Genomic DNA, 20,611 nt, shown 5'->3' with positions numbered 1-20,611 from the left:
GGGATCTGTGCTTCATTTCCAATGACTTCGGGAAGGAGGGGAAAGGAAACCAAGGGGCTGTGGTGTCACCTGTGAAATCCTGGCTGTTGGGGCACTAAAGAGGATGAAAGTCCCAAGATGATTTTCTGGTTCTTGATGGAGAGCAACTTTTAAAGGCTGCTGGTGGGTTTTCTTGAGCTAATAAATCTTGCTTTCATCCACAAACCTGCTTTTAATATTTTGGCTTTTATGTTATTCTGTTTTACATAGAGGAAATGCTGGCCTAAATCTGATAAATGCATGGAACATATTTACTGATGTTTTCTGAAGCCGTGCTAGGAAGATTTCAGCCATTGTAACTAGATGTGTGAAAGAGTAGCTGACAAATATGTTTAGTATTCTTAATAAAGTTTCTATCTATGTGCTGCTTAGTATTTTGTGTAGGGTATTACATGGTAATAATTAAAATTTAAAAATTTATATATATATATTGTATTTTACAGCTTGTGAGGAGTGTGTGTTTTCTCTTTTAGGGCATAATTCAGAAGATTGTGGACAGTCAAAAAGTGAAAAATGTGGCCTGCTATGGGTTACGGCTCAGTCACCTGCAGTCTGAGGAAGTTCACTGGCTACACCTGGACATGGGGGTGTCCAATGTGAGAGAGAAATTTGAATTAGCCCACCCTCCAGAAGAATGGAAGTAAGAGTATAAATCTGTTCAATGTCAGTCATAAAAGTCTTTTTGCTTTGTTGTAAAAAATATTCTGTAATTTGTTTTACTAAGAAAGATCCTTTTGTAGTGGAATAGAGGTGATGGAATGGGGGAAAACAAACCCACCAAACTTTTCACTAGGAGCTGTGAGCAATGTTTTGTTTGCTTTCAGAGGTTTTTGTTGTTGTAAGGGGTTTCCTGCAAACTGAGGAGAAACCTGGGATTTAGAGGAAGCATAAAATAGGAACAGAAATATCCTAGTCATTTGTGCTGAAATCTGCAAGTTTTGTCATACTTAAAAGTTTTAGGGCAGGAATGCTATTCCTAGTTGTGGTATAAGCACACAGCTGCAATTTTAAAAGGATAAATCTTGTTATTTAAATAAAGCCAAAAGGATATTGTTAAGTACTGGTTGTACTTATCTATAGACTGAGTAGGAGAAATGTGATTTGAAATGAGTGAAATGCAGTCAAAAATAATTTTATCCCTCTGCTGTTGAAAAACTTTTCGGTTGTTAAACTAACTTACATTGTGGCCCAGAGCAGTAAGTGACCTCTGCCTTCCTTCTGACTGTGATCTTCTCAAGTTATACCAGGAGCAATGAACAGTAGAAAGATAACTGCAGAATTTTGGGGGTTTTTTCATAGCCTGGGCACATTTGCTGAGGTTTTTCATGATGCTGGTTAGTTGGTTAAAAGAAGTCTCATGACCTAAGTTTCTTCAGCTTTTTAGGAGGGTAAGCTGGTGGTCCACGCTCAGGAGAGGAAGGGAGGAAACTGTCCACTTTCCTGGTAGAAGGACAAGAGGAAACTAAAATTTATTTGCAGAAACACACAGTAGTCTACTAGAGAAAATGGGGAGCTCACAGTTGTAAAATACCAATAAACCAAATAGAGATTAAACCAAAGAATAGATTACTGTGGTTGCTAGTTCATTGCAGGGGTGTTGTGCATCTATTTCAGTGGTTTATGTTCATAACCACAATTTGTGCACAAGTTGCTGGCTATTTTAAAGGCTGCACATACCTTCTGCAAAATTACTGTAAATATTCTATACTTAATTTCTCATAAATGGAGTTACTATATTTTAGCAGATTTCACAGTTGGCACGCTTCAGTTTATAAATTCTCTTTAGGATCCCAATTTTAACAAATTCCACAAATTCAAAGAAATGAGGAATGTTTAAAACCTGGGCTTCAAGAATGTTGCATATTCTCTTCTATGCATTGTTTCTGTGATCTAGATGGATATTTTCCCTCACAATAAGTTTTTCATTGATAATACTGTGAAATCACAGCTTAGAAAGGAGGAGATTCCTGAATCCTTCCCTTGCTAGTGGTGCTATCACATGGTAGATGAGATGTGAATAGTTAATGGTGTGGAAATTTGTTACTTAGTGTACCAGTCTCAGTTCCATTTTTATTAGGCAGTACAACTTGCATGGTACACATTGCAGAACACACTTAATTGGTTTTAAAAACAAAGTCAGATATTGTTTTGAAGCTTGTGGAAAGGAATTGCGTAAAATGCTCATGAAAGAGCTATGATAAGATGTAAATTATTCAATACCTTTCCAAGTGTCATTTAATGTGTTATCGAATACATGCTGCCTGACATACCTTTTAAACCCTGAGAGATTTGCTGTGCATAATCAAAATGCTGCTGTCATATTTGTAATGCCATAACACAAAGTGTCTAAGATCATATGACAGTACTTGTAGAAATATTTAGATTACTGAAGGGGAAGTAGTCTTGGAATGGTTCTTAAATTAAAAGCTTCCTATAGTGTTAGTAAACCACTAAATGCCTCACATGCAGTTATTTTATTTTTATCATCTGAATTAAAGGGTTGTGTATTCACAGTGTTCAAAAATTAGATCTTGGAATTCTCCTGGACTAATCCAGTTACATGAATTGTCAGTAGGTTGCACACAAAAGTTACCAGAATAAAATCTATCACTCACCTGGGTGAGCCAGAGTTAGCAGGATCTGGGGCTCTTAAATCATAGATAACACCAACCTCATCATTTTGTGTAATACTGGGCCTTGAACAGCAGTCACAGCTGCTGTCCTTTATGTCTCCAAAACTGCTGTGTGCCAGAGCGCTGTTCGTTTTGCTGGTCTTTTGTGTCACACAAAAGAAATACCAAGAGGTTCCCATAACAAGTTGTGTGTGTTGGAACACCCTGTTCCCCACAGGGCAGACACCTTCTAGCTCTCTAGTTCAGGTTTGTAAAGCAGGTCCCTGTAACCAGATGACATCCCAGCTGTGGCTCTGACAGGCAGGAGACACCCTATGCTCAGCAGTCCTGGACTGTGAGTTTTGGTAGCTGTGATACAGAAGCCCTGGCAGAGAGGTCAGATCACCTGTGGCATGGTTTAATGAGTTGACCAAGTTGATCTAACAGATCTGTCCCTCTCCTCGCTGCACTGTCTTCTCTCTTCTATGACTTCCAGTTATCCAGTCCTTTTCCTTTCCTTCTGTGAGCCTTAATACTTCTCTAATCCTTCAAAGAGCTGATTGAGTTCATTAAACTCACACAAGGCTTCTCCTTTGTCCACCCTTTTTGTTCTCATTTTCTATTCTGATTCCTTTCCTGTTGATGTGAACTGAATCAGAACCTGCTGGAGGCAAGGTTGGCATTGGCAAGATGATTTCTTTCAGGGACACAAATTCTTAAGAGTTGGATCATCCTTTTGTTTTTGGCTCCACCAGCTGCCCTGGTAATGCTTGTTGCTGACAGGGAAGCTCCCAGAACTGCCTGGTGGTGTTCACTCTGCTGTGGAGGGTTCACTTCACTGTACAACTTGTGAACTCAATTGATGCCCACCTTTGTGAGGTGTGGCAGAGTGTTTCTGAACTCCAGTACAGGGGCAGAGCAGTAAGAAGAATGGTGATCTTCTGGATATAACTTATCAGACATTAGGGGAGTGATCATCAGGTGAGATACTTGCTCTGAAAGCAGACCTGGTTTGTGAGAAAGGGACATGTCATCCTTGTCAGTTGGCTGCATTTCAAAGACAGTGAATTTAGAGGATATTGAATCGAGCCCATCCTTGAGTTGGCCTTTGGAAGTCGGCTTCTTCATTCCCACAGGCCCAGGCAGAGATTAGGTTATAAATAGGTAATGAAGGTCACTCACTGTGACTGTCCCAGCTGAGCTGCTTTGCCTTACCTGATTTTCTCATGAGATCTTGTTGCAAAAGCCAGCACTTTCATGGCTGATCAGTTAAGAAGACATGTCCCTGTAAAGGAGAGAGATTGATTTTCATATGTTTATTTTTTTTGGTTTTTTTTTAATCCCAGAGAGTAATGGTGTTCTGCATCCTACAATCACAGAATCATTTGGGCTGGAAGAGACCTCTAAGGTCATCAAGCCCTGTGGTTAACCCAACTCTGCCAAGGCCACTACTAAACCATGTCCCCAAGTGCCACATCTACATGTCCTTTAAATCCCTCCAGGGATGTGATGCCACCACTTCCCTGAGCAGCCTGTTCCAATCTTTGACATCCCCTTAAGGGATTTTTTCTAATATCAAATATCCAATTTTCTGATCTGTAATCCAGTATAAACCTCTCCTGGTGCAACTTGAGATGGTTTCCTCTTGTCCTATCTCTTGTCACTTAGGAGAAGAGCCTGACCCCTACCTGGCTACACTCTCCTGTCAGGGAGTTGTAGAGAGTGATATGGTCTTCCTGAGCCTCCTTTTCTCCCTCAGCTGCTCCTCATTAGATTTGTGCTCCTGGGGAGATTTTGGTTGGATATTAGGAAAAAATTATTCATGGAACGTATTGTCAAACACTGGAACAGGCTTCCCAGGAAAGCAGTGGAGTAACCATCCTCGAAAGTGTTCAAAACAAGTGTGAATATGGCACTTGAGGACACTTGTTTAGTGGTGAACATGGTAGTGGTGCTGGGTTGATGGTTGGACTTGAAGATCTTAAAGGTCTTTTCCAACCTTAAGGGTTCTGTTGTTCTAAAATGCACTGGATTATAAAGCCCCCGAAAAGGCAGGAAGTCTTTTACACAGACTTGGTTTTTTTCCATGTCAGTCTCTGCAGTTGTGTTCAGCAGTAGATTTTAGTGGATATGGCAGAATAAAAACCAAGAGAGGCTCTGCTTTTCTGCAGTTGGATAGTGTGCTCATGCTGCCTTCTCTCCCTGACACATAAATACCTGGAAGTACAATTTGGCTGATACCTAAATTTTAGTAAATAACTAGTTATCTGCTGGGGATCATGAAATATAAAGGCCGATCATCAACAGAAGGTGATTTCTGTGCTTCTTCACAAATGAGAGTTTGTCTTAATTGTGACTTTAAGTCTTTTTTTATCTGTGTCTGTTTTATTGTGTCAGAGAACGGTTTGGTTTGAAAAGGACCTTTAAGGATCACCTAGTCCAACTCCCTGCCATGGGCAGGGACACCTTCCACTATCCCAGGTTGCTCCAGGCCCCATCCAACTTGGCCTTGAACACTTAAAGGGATGGGGCAGCCACAGGTCCTCTGTGCCAGGGTCTCACCACACTCAGAGTAAACATTTTTTCCTTACGTGCAGTGTAAATCTACTCTCTATCAGGTGTTCTCAGCCTCGCCTGCATTTCACTCTTTAATTTAAGAACATGTTTTCTGTGCACAGGAATTATGAAATACATTGCCATACTACAACAAGACCATTCTAGTATTCTTTGCTTATATACGGGGGGTGTGTGTGTGTATTTACAGTTTCCAAACTTTAATGGCTTCTAACAGGACAATGTATTTTCAATTATTTCAAAGCAAATAATATTTTATATTTTTTATTAGATATTGCAACATCTGCTTGCAGTGGAATCCTAGGCAACACTTACCCCTAGGAAATTTTTACCAAATTGCCGTGTACATCTTGATTACAGGCAGCTAGATCACTTGCTGAAAAGAAGTTCTTGTCCTGCTGAAACCAACAGATTGAAATGTTGTAATATTTGCTCTTATCACAGGCAGATTGTTAAATATACTTACTTTGGGAAGCACTGCTAAGAGTGTTAGAATATGCTGTGTTGGCACAGCCCAAGGGATGGAGACATTTATTATCGGACTTTCATTGAAGGAATGTGTCAGAGGAGGAAGCAAACAGTCTGTGTCAAACATCGTGGGCTGTTACCACAGGACAAGCAATTATACTAAATTTAAGGATTGAAAGCAGAAGTTTAGGACAAGAAATAATACTAAATTTAGAGGTTGAAAGCAAAAGTTTAGGTTTGATAAGGGATACAGATTTAGTGTAGGTTATGGGTCAAGGCTCATTCTGAGTTTCCCTCACTTCTGGTGTACAGTTAACTTGAAAAATATGACTGTCAGGTTCAAAACTGTTTAGTTTTTGCATGTGTCTTGATGATAAATAGGGGAGCAGGAAACCTTTTTACAGAGAAACCCCTCCAAAACCTATGGAAAATCCAGAGGTGAATATTAGAGCATTGATCAGAGAAGGAGCGGAGTCCTGTTCCTTGTTCTCCTGTAGGATGTGGGTCCCTGCTGAGTGACACTGTTTGTCACTCCTGGAGCAGTGGGATCAGTGTTTTAAGTACCTGCTTTTGAGAACCAGAGATAAAAGCTGTTGCCAGGGGTCATGTCAGTGGTTCTGGCAGCTCATCTGTTGTCACCTAACTGAGGCCTCCCTTCCCATGGATCTGGAGCTTATCTGCTCCAAGTCCTCGTGCTTCAGTCCTGTCTGAAGCTCTGAGAAGGCAGCAGGGCTCTTAAGTTTGCCTCTGTTACAAAGGTCCTTGGTAAGCATCTCTATGAAATGTCAGGTACAAGATAAATGCCAGTTTTGTTCTCTTGAGTAATCAAAAAGGAAATTTTCCATTAGGTTTCTAAGTTTGTTTTGAGTTTGTTTGTATTTTTAAGAATGTTGGGAGGAAATATTAATATTAATTCCGCTCAACACTCTTCTTCTTGCTTTTCAGGTATGAATTGAGAATTCGGTACTTGCCAAAAGGATTTCTAAACCAGTTCACTGAGGACAAACCAACTCTAAATTTTTTCTATCAGCAGGTATGTTCAGTTCTACTGCTTTGTCTTTTGCTGATTTTGCTGAATTTATAAAGCTCGGGGTTTGAATATGTGGGTAGGATATTACTGCAGAAACAGAAAAACGGAAAAAATTTAAGGTCGCATATATATAAAGCAGAAAGGCCACAAATCCCATGACATCTTTCTCCTTGAGAAGTTGTGAGGAATATGTTCCAAAACCAAGATAATTCTGCAGGTAATAATTGTGCTAACTGAGATAAAATTGACTGTTGTTCCACTGGCTTCTTACAGTTAATTCACATTTGGTTAAACTGCTGAATTTCTTTATTTTTGCAAGTGTAACTGACAATTGCACTACAAACCATCAAATGTTTTTTCCACTCACATTTTTAGGTTATTTTTTTGGGTTTAAAATCTCTTCTGGATTACTAAAACTGCATAATAGTCAAAGTTTCTATAAACGAAGCACGAAATTCTAATTTTATTCAGTTAAATGATTTTAATCTGCTTTTAGACTGACAAGTTCACGGTAAAACTTCCTGGGGATATTTTTTAGGGGAGTCAGGACTAAAATGGCTACCCTGTCCTCTAACTTCAACAAGCACAATTGTGCAACGCACATTCTTGTCTTAAGTAAATGACTTTTAATTTTTTTTACCGTGTGATGCAGCTTTTGTATTGATGTGATACTGATACTGATAGGATGAAGTTGACTTGTGAAAAGACAATTCTCTTGCAGTGCTTCTCTGGGCTTAGCATTCTAGTTTAAGTGATTTGTGTAACATGGTTTCAGCCTAAAAATGTCTGGGTTTTGGTGAGTTTTTAGTGTAGTGCTGATAGGGCTTCTTGTACAAACAACAAAATCATGTTCCTTTTTCCTTTAGCAGCAAGGGACTTCTTCCATACTGACTTTAAACACAGATTTGTGTTTCCCGTGGTGCAAAAGTGGGTGATGAGCTCCACAATAATTTCCTAAACTCCATCACTTACTGTTCAACACTGGAAAGCCTGCAGTGTCCTCTCGTTTCTGCCTCAGGGAACTGTTTCTTTAAAGCAAGGAGTTTGAAATCCCAGAGGAGTATTTGTTAACTTTTAACTAAATTTGTAGAAATCATTACAAACAGATACAAATGGCTCAGATAGAAGGTTTTTGAAGGTCATCAGGACCAATAGGCAAAGCAGACAGCTGCTTGTATTGGACAACGCCCTGAATCACAGTGCTATTACAGAGTGAAAATCAGATGTTCTTCTCTCCTTGCTCTGCACACCATCCCATTTATTTTCTCTTCCCCTTTCTTCTTCACCTTATAGTGAGGTATTTCTGAATCCAGTTCTTTAAAAGTCACTGCTCTTTGTTTCGGGGTGCTGTAAGGTATTTGGGTCTCTGTTGTCATGGAAATCAGGTGCAGAACTTTCCAGAGCTATCCATGATTCTGCTTTGCTCCATAAATTTCACTTGTCCTCTTGGATAAACTAGGACAATAACTTTTATCTGGTAAAGTGTTGAGGCAGCAGCAATGACGTATGAAAAGAAGACAAGAGAAGAATTTGAGCAGTAAGTCTGCATCATAAACCAGATCTACAACAGAGGAGGGGTTAAAAAAACAAGGAAAGATGATTTTTCACGTTCTGTTCCTATATCAGTGTCATTCCTGCAACATTTTAACATCTTTTGCTAACGACTGCTCAGTCAGACACATCATGTTGTGTGTAGGCAAGAACAACAGAATGAACAGAATTCATATGTGCATACATAGATATCCTGAGCTTTCTGCACAGAAGTAACTGTCAGAGATAAGGAGCTAGAACCCAGTTACAAAATTTCAAAAATCCAACAGAAACACCACTTCTGTAGTTAGATTGGCTTTTCTCAATGTAAAAATCAAATACATTGTTATCTTGGGTGTTATAAATGAGTAAGAATAGATTTTTGTGAGGACCAGATGCCTGTGACTTTCTTGTCAGGATGAGACTGGGAACCTTATTGCTAACTTGGTAACATCCAAATGCATGTTTTCTGTCTTATTAAAAATGTATAGCATCAAATTGAAAAGTTCATGGAGAAGGAAAAGAAACATGGTTACCTCTGTCACCCATGGATTTTGGAATTGTAATGATTTTGTTGAATCTGAGTTGCACAGCTGCAGCATTGTTGAAAAAGAAAGTTTAAATCCTCAAGTGATGTTCATCTTCTGGAAAAGCACAGAACATTTTGTAAAGATAACAAAATGTTACCTTAATCACTGTCAACAGACAGGGTTTATTCATCCAGCTCACCCAAACCACAATTATCAAGCTGTTAAACCCAAAGCTGGCACACGTTTGTGCCTTCACATGCATGACTACTCCCATTCACTTCAGCGAGTGCACTGCCCTGTGCAAATTGGTGCATTTCAGGCTTCTCAGCTTGGGCTTGATGTGTGAAATCACTATTTTCTCCTTGGTTTTTCACTGTTTTAAGGATGCTGTGACCTCTCTTAGTTTTTGAATATTCCTTATCTTCAAGAGTCTCTAACAAATCAAGAACCTGTGATCGTGGCGGTCGTTCTGCCATCTGCGGTGGGCGTGAGCTGCTCTTAATTGGAAGTGTAAAGTAGGGCACTTAATGAGACCTTTCATTCTGCAATCTGTACAGCAAGGGATTAAAATTGGTGTGTGAGAGCAGGGGGAAACCACACAACTCGTTAATAGCATCAGAATCAGTCCCACTAACGATGCCATGCAGTGCCTCTTGTGCTCAGGCTGTGCCTCAGCTTTGAGGCCAGAGATGGGGAGAGGCTGATCTTTAGGTCATTCCCCTTCACTGGAGGAGCTGTGTGTTCAAGTCATGTCATTTCACATCCCATTTGAGAGCTCTGATCAACAAACTAATGTTGGAACTGTGTCTTTTTGTTTTGTTACTGCTCTCTTTGGCAGGTGTCAGAGGTAGTGGGTGACAGGACTTCAGGGGTGTCTTCTCTTTTTTCAATCTGTGGAGCATTTAGGTGGCGATTCTGCATCAACTGCATTACTCCCCTGGGCCTAACTGCTTACAGTTTCAGCCAAATTAGGCAAATTGGATCCCACCCAGTGCTGTTGGAATTGTAAGGCTGAAGTATTCAAAAATCAGGAAAAGCCAGATTTATGGTTGTCTGCACAGTTGGCAGATGCTCACTGCATTGGTTTTGTGTGCCAGCCTTCAGTTGTGTCCTGTGGTATTGAATACCCAAATCTGAACCAAAGTTAGCTCTAATCCCATCCACAAAACCTTAAATGTGAAGTTCAGTGAATAAAAATACTGTAAGTTAAGTTTTATCAAGAATAGCATCCTTTTTTTTGCGTGTGTGTGTTCTGATGACTGTTTTGTATATCTCTAATGAAGATACCTGGTTTTTTGTATGATTTTTAAACATTTTTCAGAGAAAACAAGTGGAAAGGTACAAAAGGAGAATTTAAAATCGCAGGTTTTGAGTAATTAAATACGATTTCACCATTTTCCTGTCCTTTTTGGGAGCATTTTCAGTTGCTTTAAGTAAGAGTTGGTGAAATTCATAGTGTCTTCCTTTCCCTGTGTTCCAGTGACGTGGCTGTTGGGAAGTGGAAATAAAGGGGACAGGTTTGGTTTCTCTAATTTGCCTTAGTAGCTGAGTGAGGAATGAAAGCCATATCTCAAATCAAGATAGAATACAGCTTTTAAAAACATTCATGTAATGAGAATCAGACGTAAGCTACTTGAATTGCTTTCCTTTTGTTGTGGGACAAGAGCCTGCACACATTTATCCTTGAATAACATGTTAGCCTGCAGTAATTGGAGATGGTTTATCCCTTGATGAAAAGGGAGTAAGCATCTGTAAGGGGGGTGGGGGCAGCTCTTGGCATCAGCTGTTCCATTGTTGCTGTCCTTGTGCTTCTAACAGAAGACTTTTAAAGTAACTTTTTGGGGAGTTTTTTTAGATCCCAGTGAACAAGAAAAAGTTGTTTTTATCAGTGTGGAATTTTTCTCTGCTGCCTCGTTTAGCCTGCAGTATGGAGCTACCCTGGAGATGTTCATATATATATAATAAAGGAGACCATAGGACTGAACTGTGTTTTGAATTTGCTTTTTAAAATGAACCAGAGTTTGTGTAATGCACAGGAGAAGGAATTGCAAGCAGGGTATGATCTCGAAGTTAGGGCAGGTCAATGATGCCCTGAAAAAACTGAGCTGAATTCTGTGCCACGAGGGCTCTGTGTCTCACCAGGCAAGTACACTGCGGGTTCATTTTCATAAGAAAACTCCTTTTAAAAAGAAAAGAGAAAAAAATTATACTTTTTGTGATTAAAAAAAAAAAATAAGGGAAAAACATCCTCTAAAAAGGAGGAGAAAAAGTTTATTGTGGACACTTGGCACTTTCTTCTCTATCCCTGTAGTGTCTGTAAAGATTATGTTCACACTCAAAATGTATTTCATTAAATGAAATATCTCTTTATATTGTGACAGATAAATACATCATGCAAATTAAATTGTTTTTATAACTCTGTCCCTGACACATAGGAAATTTTAAGTCCAGGCAATTACTGTAATAACTTAATGATTAAAGTTTTATAAGGCTTAGGTGCATGATATGTAATTTGAAGTGCAGGCTGGGAATTAGACTCTTTAACCTAATTAAATAACAACATCTCTTACTCCATAATAAAAATAGGAGACCTAAAACAAATGACTTTGACAGGAAAAGCTTTGTAGGAAATGAAGGACATTGGGAGAAAAGCTGGCATTGTTCCTGATGTTGGCAGCCTATTTAAAACAAAAAGCCCCCAACAAGAAAAAAAACAAACCACCCAAAACCCAGCAGATCTTTCATGAAGAGTTAATGGCTGAGACATAAACTGTGCTCTACAGGGAGGTGGCAATCTAAGAATTGCAGCTGATTAAAAAGTTACTAAAAATTTTTTTTTTTGGCAAAAGTACAAATCAAACGGAACTTCTCCTGTCCTGCTCTTTACAGCTTGAAAAGACAATTTTAAGTGAGATTTCCTTGACGGGGGTAGGTTTCTGAAGTTGCTGAAATTCACAGTACCCCATAAAGTACTAATTTTTTCCTGTAAAAAGTTGATTTACACCCTCAAAACTATGCTGGCATTCTTGTTTTAGGCTCTGCTGTTTGTATAGTTGTGGAGCTACTTTGGCTACAGATGTTGTGTGCCCAACGTCTGCTTTCCCTTGGTGCTGTATGGTAGGAATGTGAAACTTTCTTGTATTCCTTAACACCTCCTAAACGGCCAGCCAAGCTCAGGCCAAAGGGAAAGGGCTGCTTTGATTTAAAATTTCCACCTGTCAGCCAGAGTGGGCTTTTCTTGAATTGCTCATAATTCAGCATGATAAATTGAAAATGCTTGGGACCAGGTTTCCATGTATTGATGCATGGATATGTCTTCATTAGTAGTCTGGAACAAAATGTTACTACAATTAGTATATTAAGTTGTGTATAACAAAAAAAAAACACACAAAAAAAAGTTGATTTATGTTGATGCTTGGACTTGCTTGATCTGGAAACTCAAAATTCTTTGTTGGAGAGGAGAAGTATAAAATTAGCTGAGAGCAAGGCCTGTTTAGTAGGTTGAGTTCTATATGGCTCCCAAGAGTCCAGTCCTACTTTGTGGAAAGTCTGCAAGGCAGCAGTGTCTCTTGCAGTGACATCTGGAGCTCAGCCCACTTGGACAGACGGCAGCATTTTAGCTGCTCTGCCCCTAACAATGCCTTGTCAGAAGTTGGTTTCCCCCCCAGCCCATCTCTAATGCCCTTATTATTAACAGAGGACCTTCCAAAATTAGTTAGAGATGTCAAAGATCACCCCGAGATAATATAGAGACTGTGACCTTGGGACATGAAGAGGAGGAGCAGCTGAGGGCAGATGGCAGATGAATGTTATCCTGATACTGGATCTGGGCTTTTAACTCCCCTAGATGAGGCCAAAGCCCTAATTTTCCCTAGTATTGACTTATCTCCTATAGCAGATTTCAGATGGGTAAATAGGGGTGGGAACACATGTGTTTCCCTCCTGTGTGTATTTTAAAAACTACCATTATGATTATTAAGGTGGCTCCTAAAAATACTGATGACATTAGAAGCAGGCATTGGGCTTTTGTGCATATGGGGCTTCATTCAGAGCAGATGAGGCACAAATCTTTCAGGGTTAATGCTGCATTAGATTGCTAAAGCTGTAGTAGTGAGGGTTGGGACCCTGTTCTTTCAAGCTGATTTTGTAGTGATGAAAATTTGGTGTCCCACATGAACCTGCTGTTGGAAAACAAGGATGGAGGAGCAGTTTGTTCCTTACAGATACCAGGATTTATACTGGGTGACTGTTCCACATTAACCCAGTCATGTGTCTGTCCTACAGTAATTCTGTGGTGTGTTTACCACTACAAGGAGCATTACAGCTGAAACCAGAGAGCATCTGAAATAATTCTCTTTGGTGGGATACCATGGAAGGAGCTTTGTCATGGATTGGGGTGGAATTGTGTGTGGCCCCTGCTGCAGGTGCAGAGCAGAGCAATGTCCTTCATTTTGAATGGGAAATTCTGGGGAAAACAAATGTGCTGTATACTTGGATTTTTATCTTGGTCACAAAAGTAGTTGCTGAAGATCCGTTTTTCCTATGGATATATTGAGATATTCTGGTCTTTCATTACAGAAGCTTGTACTGGTAAATTGCAGGAATCATTTCTCTTGATTATGGTAGGATGGGTGTCACCAGAAGTGTTGTGTGTTAGTGTAAAACAAAGATACTGTTTGAACTCTGTAGTGGCTGAGGATGAACTATAACATACAATATCTAACACCAAATCTAACACTTCCAGAGTTAGAAACTTGAGTGTTTAAAAGCAGGTACCAGAATACACCTGAGCTGTTGAAAATAAATTCAGAGAAATTACTGAGAACAAATAAATTATTGCATATACAGGACAATTAAGAGGAAGGTTGTATATTTTTAATATAAATGACACCAACTAAGCAGAAGTACATTATTTCCCAATATACAAAAGCACCAGCTAAAAACATTTGTGTAGAACAAATGGATAAGGAGAAAATGATGGAATATAAATCTTTGTTTTCATGCTTCATTAAATGACTGTAATTACTATTTGTGTGCTATGTACTGAATGGAGTACAGAAGACATTTTCTTTGTTTGGTTGTTTATCTAAGTATCTCATATGTTGTGATGATTCTTTTTGGGTAGGGTCTTAACTCCTCAGTGGGAACTTAGTCACTGAAGGGTTGTTTAAATGCAGTGTTCAAAGCAGTGCAAATTTGGGAAAAAAATAGAAATAAAAAAGGACTAAGTTGTGTAAATAGGTCATAGACATTGAAAGAAAAGCAAGAGAAATAGATTGCTTATTTTTAAACTGTCCTCCTGAAAAATGGGAGTTTATCCTGTGGGAAATTTCTTGGTAACATTAAGCTGGGAAAGCCAGTAGTGGCTAATTATTGGTATTTGCCCTTTTTGAGACACCATTTGATAGTACTGTTGCTAAAGAATTTCCACAGTATTTATGCTTGAAAACTCAATGTCAAGTTTTATAGTTTTATTTAATAATTATAAGGCTATAAACAAGTTTAAACCTGAAATATCTTTTTAAGATACAGTATCTAATGCCTTCTTTTTTTTTTTTTTTAAATCCCTAAACTGGAAAGCATTTGCCAAGTTCAGAATTATTTTACTGTTGTTCTTAATAAAGAAGTCTAAATCGAGCATGGTGTGTTTTTATGAACTGCTTGTCAGCCTGGGTGAACCTTCTTCTGAAATACTGCAGCTGCATAAAAAAACTTGTGTGCAGGAAAATGAAGCAGATGGCTTTTGAAAGTAGCAGCTGGTATATAGAATACGAGGCCAGTGCTAGATTTCTCCTTAAATCATAGCATAGGGCTGTTCTCTAATTTCTCCATCTTCACAAACATGGGCTTTCCTCTGTTTCCAATTTTTATTTTAAATTGTTCAGTCTGGAATTTGCTACCCGTTTCTGTAGCTGGGAAACTGCCCATTATTTCCTAGTAAATTTGGAGAAGTTAGAAGTGACACCATCAGTAATTTCCCCATTCAAGTAAAAGAAGTCTTGACATCAGAAATGAAACTGGGCTTGTGTTTATGTGCCCAACTTCCATGTGGGAAAAGCTTTTTAGTTCACGTTGTGTTCACCTCCTTTCTTTTGTTATGATTTAGGAGTATCTTTGAACTTTTAATGCCCAAAAAACTGGAGACGGAAGAGAGATTGCTGTTCTGGCTAAAAGATGAAGAGTGATAAAAAAAAATTTTTAAAATATTACTAAGAATAGAAAGTATTTTAAATGAAGTGACTTGTTGTTGAATATCAGGACAGTAATAAATCAGAAAATACGGTGTAGGATTGTGTTGGATTTCAAAATCCTTGTTTTGCTTTGGATATGACTCTGGCGGGGGGTCCGATGTTGGTCAGCACCGGTGTGGCGCGACCTTCCTGGAGAGCATCCTGCGGGAGCAGCTCTTCCAGGGGCGTGGCCGGCCTCGCCGGGCAGCCGGGGATTCCAGCAAGTGTAGGGATTCCTCAGCTACAAGTGATTCCAGCTCTTGGGATTCAGCTCTTTGTGAAATCACCCGAGGTGGACTCGGGGACACAGATAGCGGAGCCTCGTTTGCCTGTTCCGCAGAGGCAGCTTTCATTGTCCAGCAGCCCCTGTGAGGGGAAGGCCAGGGACAAAGGCTCCCTTCTCAGGGGCAGAAACAGGGGCTTTTTATGGGAATGGCAGGGGGTGGGGTAGAAACCGATTAGCCAACTGGGTATAGGCCATTACCATATAGAAACAAGGCATGCTGGGCGTGGTTCACTTCGCCACCGTGACCCACAGGAAGGTTGCTTATCTCTGGCGTAAAGTCTTTTTGCCCTCAGGCGTTTCTCCTCCAAGGGAGTGCAGAGGGCCCCTGCGCCAAGGGCTCACAACCCTCCGCATATTACTGCCCTTTCTAAGCATGTATTCACTGATGGTGATGTGGATTCTGTGTGTGGGGGCAATGACAATTTTGTTTCATTTTTTATTTTATCAGAACATGTACAAGACTTCTTTTTCCTACCTCTGAGAGGTGCTTTTATGCTTGGCATTCCTATTTTCCCCACGCTGCAGCCTTTTTTTGTATCAGGCTGTTTGTAGATGTTGTGGCCAAGAAGTCAACTCCTAATGTGAAGTGTAGGTTGCACTTTAATTCTTATTTGCCACCCTGTGAATGAGCAAATTTAGGTAGAGTTGCTTCCTGTGACACTGGCACTGCAGTAGTACTCGCCTGGTAGCCTGAAGCAGTTTTTATTTCCATTATTCCATGTTTAATGGAACTTAAGTAGACTAATCCTTTCTCCCCAAAGCATGCACCTGCTTGACTGTAAATCTGATTTAAACTTGTTAGAACATACTAAAAAAAATCCGAGGGAAAAGGTTCTTGAAATCAACACAGCAGTTTGCAGCAATAAATTATTTTTGTCTCTTATCCTCCTTTAAACTGTTTTCCAGTGTATTTTTCTCAGGGAGTTGAGATAAGCACATTATGTGGGAATACAGAATTAGTAAGTCAGTGGAAGCAAATGTGTTACAAGCAACATACATCAAAGTGACTCACTTCAGACATCATATTTTGGGTTTTGATTGTTACCAAATAAAAAATATATAGGATTTTAGCAGTGTTGATACTTGAATTCTTAATCCTAGTGTAAATCCAAGTGTTTGCCTTGTTGATATTTTTGCATTTTATTGCTATAACATTATGACTATAAAGTATTGGAGATAAATACAGACTTAATGTAATTTTATCATTGCCAGAGCATCTGGTCTCTAGTATGGGGTATAAATAAAGTAACGGCACACAGGTTTAACAGCAGCATCTTAAAGGCTTTGTTGGGCTCGTGAAAGGGATCATGGGTTGCTGTTTTGGTTTCTTGTTTGGCCACTTGGGTTTTTGGGGTTGCTTTTTCAAAACCAGATTCGTGTGACAAGTTTATATAAATACTTTTGTCTTACAACCTAGGTAAAATTAAGGTATATTAAATAGCATCCTACATTTTTTTTCTGGTTTAGCCTTTGGAAAGGTCCCATTCTGAACAATTAAACCGGGGAGGAGACGTGTGGCAGTGGTGCTTGATCTGCTTGAAAAGGATGTGTGTGTGTATATATCTATCTGTCTGTCTATAAATAAATGTATTCTTCAGCTTCTCCAGGTATTGCACACTGTTAACTGAATTTCCAAGCCATAGGTTAAGGTCTGCACACACTGTCAAGGAGTATGACAAGCTCACAGATAACAGGATCTCCAAACCCAACAGAGGAGGATTCATCCTCCCTCTTTAACATACTTCTGAATTTGTAGTCAACAGAAAAGAACTGATAGATTTTGTTAGATTTCTAAGAGTTCGTTTTTTGTGCCTTTGTATGTATGTAGGCTTTGTGCTCTTGAACATGGGGCCTTTGTTTGTCTAACCCAGAAAATATTCTCATTTCTCTCAATTATATTAACAATAATAATAATAATAAAAGTTATAATTGAGGAAACACAAAAGACTTCTTGGAAAACTATTCAATTGCCTTGTGACAGTGCATTTAATTACCATTAAATTATCTCTTGTCTCTTCCACTTAGTATTTGCTCAGGCATTTTCCTTAGGAGGTTGTGCTGAGCCTCCTGTGAAATTCTTATCTAATCTCTGCACAGGCATTAGTTCATGCATTGATCTGATGCCATCTCAAAGAGAATAGTCAAGCAAAATTAAAGGTGATAAGAGAAGTTCTCATTGGTATTCTGGGAGTAGAAATTGAATCTGCCTATTTTCCTTTTTTCTTGCTGAATTGGAAAGCAGAATGTGTGCAGGCAGGTTTATGAAGAAAGGAGAAATATAGTAGGACACTGTTAAATCCAGACCACTGGATTCTGGCCACAAGTTTCCTGAAGCTTACAATCTCTCTTTATAACTCACAAAATTTAAATACTAAAATAAGTAGGTGTATATAATATAAAATACGTCTTTTTCCCTTTCCATTTTGTTGAAACGGGATGGTCTTTTACATTTTCTTAGTCAGTATCTGATGCCTGTAGTTGCAGAGTCACGCTAGGAACATGACTGGACAGCTCACAAGCCACAGGGCAAGAGGAGATAAACCCCAAACTTTAAATACTTGGGTAATGTTGCTTATTTATTTATGGAACAGTAGGCTAGCAGTGTTTTAAAATCATGTTTGCATGAAACTGGAGATGCTCTTAAGCTGTTTAGTTTAACAAATTGAGTACTGGGATCCACAAGGCAATGAGTTGTGAAGATAAATGAATACACATTTGATCATGATACACTGGATCTTAAATTAGCATCGTTCCTGCAGGTGGAAGTTTTGTGTGTCAGGACTTAAAAACTACTTTGCTACAGCCAGTTCTTCTTGTTGTGGGAATGGGAATGGGAAAAGGAATAGATGGATAACAGCTCTGAAATTTCCTGGTGATGCAAAATTGTTGAAATGGTTCCCAAAATTGAACGTGCAATTTAAAAAAGAAAAAGTTTATTGAAATACAAGGAATCAGTCAATTGGTATTTTATTTGGGTGGGTGTAAGGCAGGTTGGCCAAGGGATTTTGTGAACAGTTTTACTTGCTCGGTGAAGTAACTTTGACTGTACAGGAAGGTGAATTCTCAGGAAAAGGACATGAGCATTTCTGGAATTTGGGTATCCATATACGATCTGAACTCATGTTCAACACTTCCTCTCCTTTTGAAGTATCCCCACGCAGAGCTGAGGATGAGGAGGGCTGTGCTGTTGTTCACCACCCATGTGTGTTTGCAGAGGTCATTTATGGCAGTTCATGGAGCCTGAAATTCCATTCCTGATTTACCTGCCCTAAGCTTGTGTCTGACAGTTTTATGCAGGACCAGTTTGATGTCCTTTCTCATGAACAGAGATCCTGGTGTAATTTATTACATTTTGTTGTTTATAGGATCATAGAACCGTTTAGGTTGGAAAAGACATGGAATATCAACCATTAATCCAGTGCTGCCACATCCACAACTGAACCGTGTCCCCAAGGGCTCCATCCATACTTTGAATGCTTCCAGAGATTGGTGCTTCCACCACTCCCTGGACAGTCTGTTTCCAATCCCTGACCACCCTTTCAGTGGAGAAATCATCCTAATATCCAGTCTGAATCCAAGTATTTAAAATTGTGCGCATAATGAAGAGGAGAATTATTAATTCATATTGTGTGTATTATTAGTATGGGAATACAGAATTAGTATTTCCATATGTGTGTACAAATAGCACACTGCATGGTGCTGAAGGGCAATTATTCTCCTGTCTCATTAGTATTTGTAGGAATTGAATTGAGAAGAGTTAAAAGCTCATTATTTTGTCATGTTGAGTGTCTGTATGAATTCAAATGCAAGAAGCTTTTTTCTCATGTTTAAGCCATTGTAATAATTCATTTTCATTTTCTCACTCCTGCACAGTTTATCATATTTCTTCTTTCATGTCTTTTAATAACAAATTAAAACTTTCCATGCAATTCAGACCCAGGAAGTTTTTAGGGATTTGTTACTTTGTAGTTGGAGCAGGGCCCAGCTGCCACACTGGTGCTGAGGGAATGCAGTGGTGGATTCTCACGTGTTCTGAGGAGAATGCTGAGTGGAGAACACCTCCAGCTGTTGGATCCATTGCTATAATTTCTTATCTTTTAAGTTATGTATTTCCTAGCAGTAGTAGTTTGAAATAGTTGTTCTTATAACTTGTCATCACTCAACAAACCCACTTGGTGAAGTGTGTTGCTTTCATAGTGCATCATCTCCTCTTTGATCTGCAAGTCAGTCACGTGGATTTTTGTGGTATTTCGGGCCTTGCTGCAACTTTAGGATCTCAGTAGCAACTTGATGTTTCCATAAGAGGATAACAGGAGCTGTTAAGGAAAAACTGTTGAGATTTGTTACTGGTGCAAGATTTGCAGTGAAGTTCTTGGGCACTGGTTCTGTTCTCTCTTACTGCCTGGGTTTTTTTGTTGTTGTTAGTTATTGCATAAATTGCTTACTCTAACATGGTGAAAGTATTACCTAAAAAATAGGATTCTTCCCGCAGCCATGTTGGTAAATAAAAAAAAGTCCACGACATGGTGATGAAGATTTGAAGTGTTTGCTACTGTAGATCGTCATCATCCAGTGTCACTCTTGGTTCTTCTTGCTAGTTCAGTATTATTTTATGCCAGTGTGCAGTACAGTTTGCACATACTACTCCATTTACTTTTATTTTTATTTTCACTGTAATTCCCAGGCATTTATCAGTTTTATTTGCATGATTAGATCCACCTACACAATTAAATACTATTGACCAGGATGATTCAAGAACACAGCCTGCCTTCTCCTAGCTGGAATGCAGGTACAACCATCTGCTCAGTCCTCTGTGAATTTTGATTATATTTAATAAAATGTAGCCAATATTGACATATATAAGGAATTTTTCAATCAAGTTCATTGCGGTTCAAATGTGTTTCTTCCCAAAGTGCCGCTCATTTATGGAGAATATAAACACAGATTCTTTTTTCTCTTCCTAGACTGTGAATTGTTATTCCAGAAAATTAGGATGTATTCATTTGAAAGTTGTTTGGGGAGTATTTTAGTCTGTGTTGGCACTGACCTTATCTTTCTGTGATGCCTACCTGCTTCTTTTGCTGTAGGTGAAAAATGACTATATGTTAGAAATAGCAGATCAAGTGGACCAGGAAATTGCTTTGAAACTAGGTTGCCTTGAAATCCGGTAAGCTCATAATTTAATTTATTATTCAACATCTTTCTGACTGAATATATACAGTAATTTTGAAACTGCTTAAAGTTCATCAATTTCTGACCAGTAGAGTTGAATAAAACATCGTAAGACATTTATTTTCTACAAAGCAGTTTGA

At 39.1% G+C, this 20,611-nt stretch overlaps 1 protein-coding gene across 13 annotated transcripts in view; it reads left to right on the top strand.

The window, feature by feature from the left end:
- The window catches only part of PTK2 (protein tyrosine kinase 2), a 193,984-nt gene that overhangs the window by 96,576 nt on the left and 76,797 nt on the right, over positions 1-20,611 (top strand). For all 13 annotated transcript variants that reach the window (XM_042036272.1, XM_042036271.1, XM_042036260.1 and 10 more), the window contains 3 exons: positions 513-679; positions 6,639-6,726; positions 20,387-20,466. In XM_042036272.1, coding sequence (XP_041892206.1) covers positions 513-679; positions 6,639-6,726; positions 20,387-20,466 — 335 coding nt within the window. The remainder of the gene's footprint in view (positions 1-512; positions 680-6,638; positions 6,727-20,386; positions 20,467-20,611) is intronic.

Source organism: Corvus kubaryi, unplaced genomic scaffold (assembly GCF_017639235.1).
Source record: "Corvus kubaryi isolate FWS band 111438036 unplaced genomic scaffold, C.kubaryi_AGA036_p1.0 37385, whole genome shotgun sequence".
Classification (NCBI taxonomy): domain Eukaryota; kingdom Metazoa; phylum Chordata; class Aves; order Passeriformes; family Corvidae; genus Corvus; species Corvus kubaryi.
This window is presented reverse-complemented; position numbering and strand designations above follow the sequence as displayed.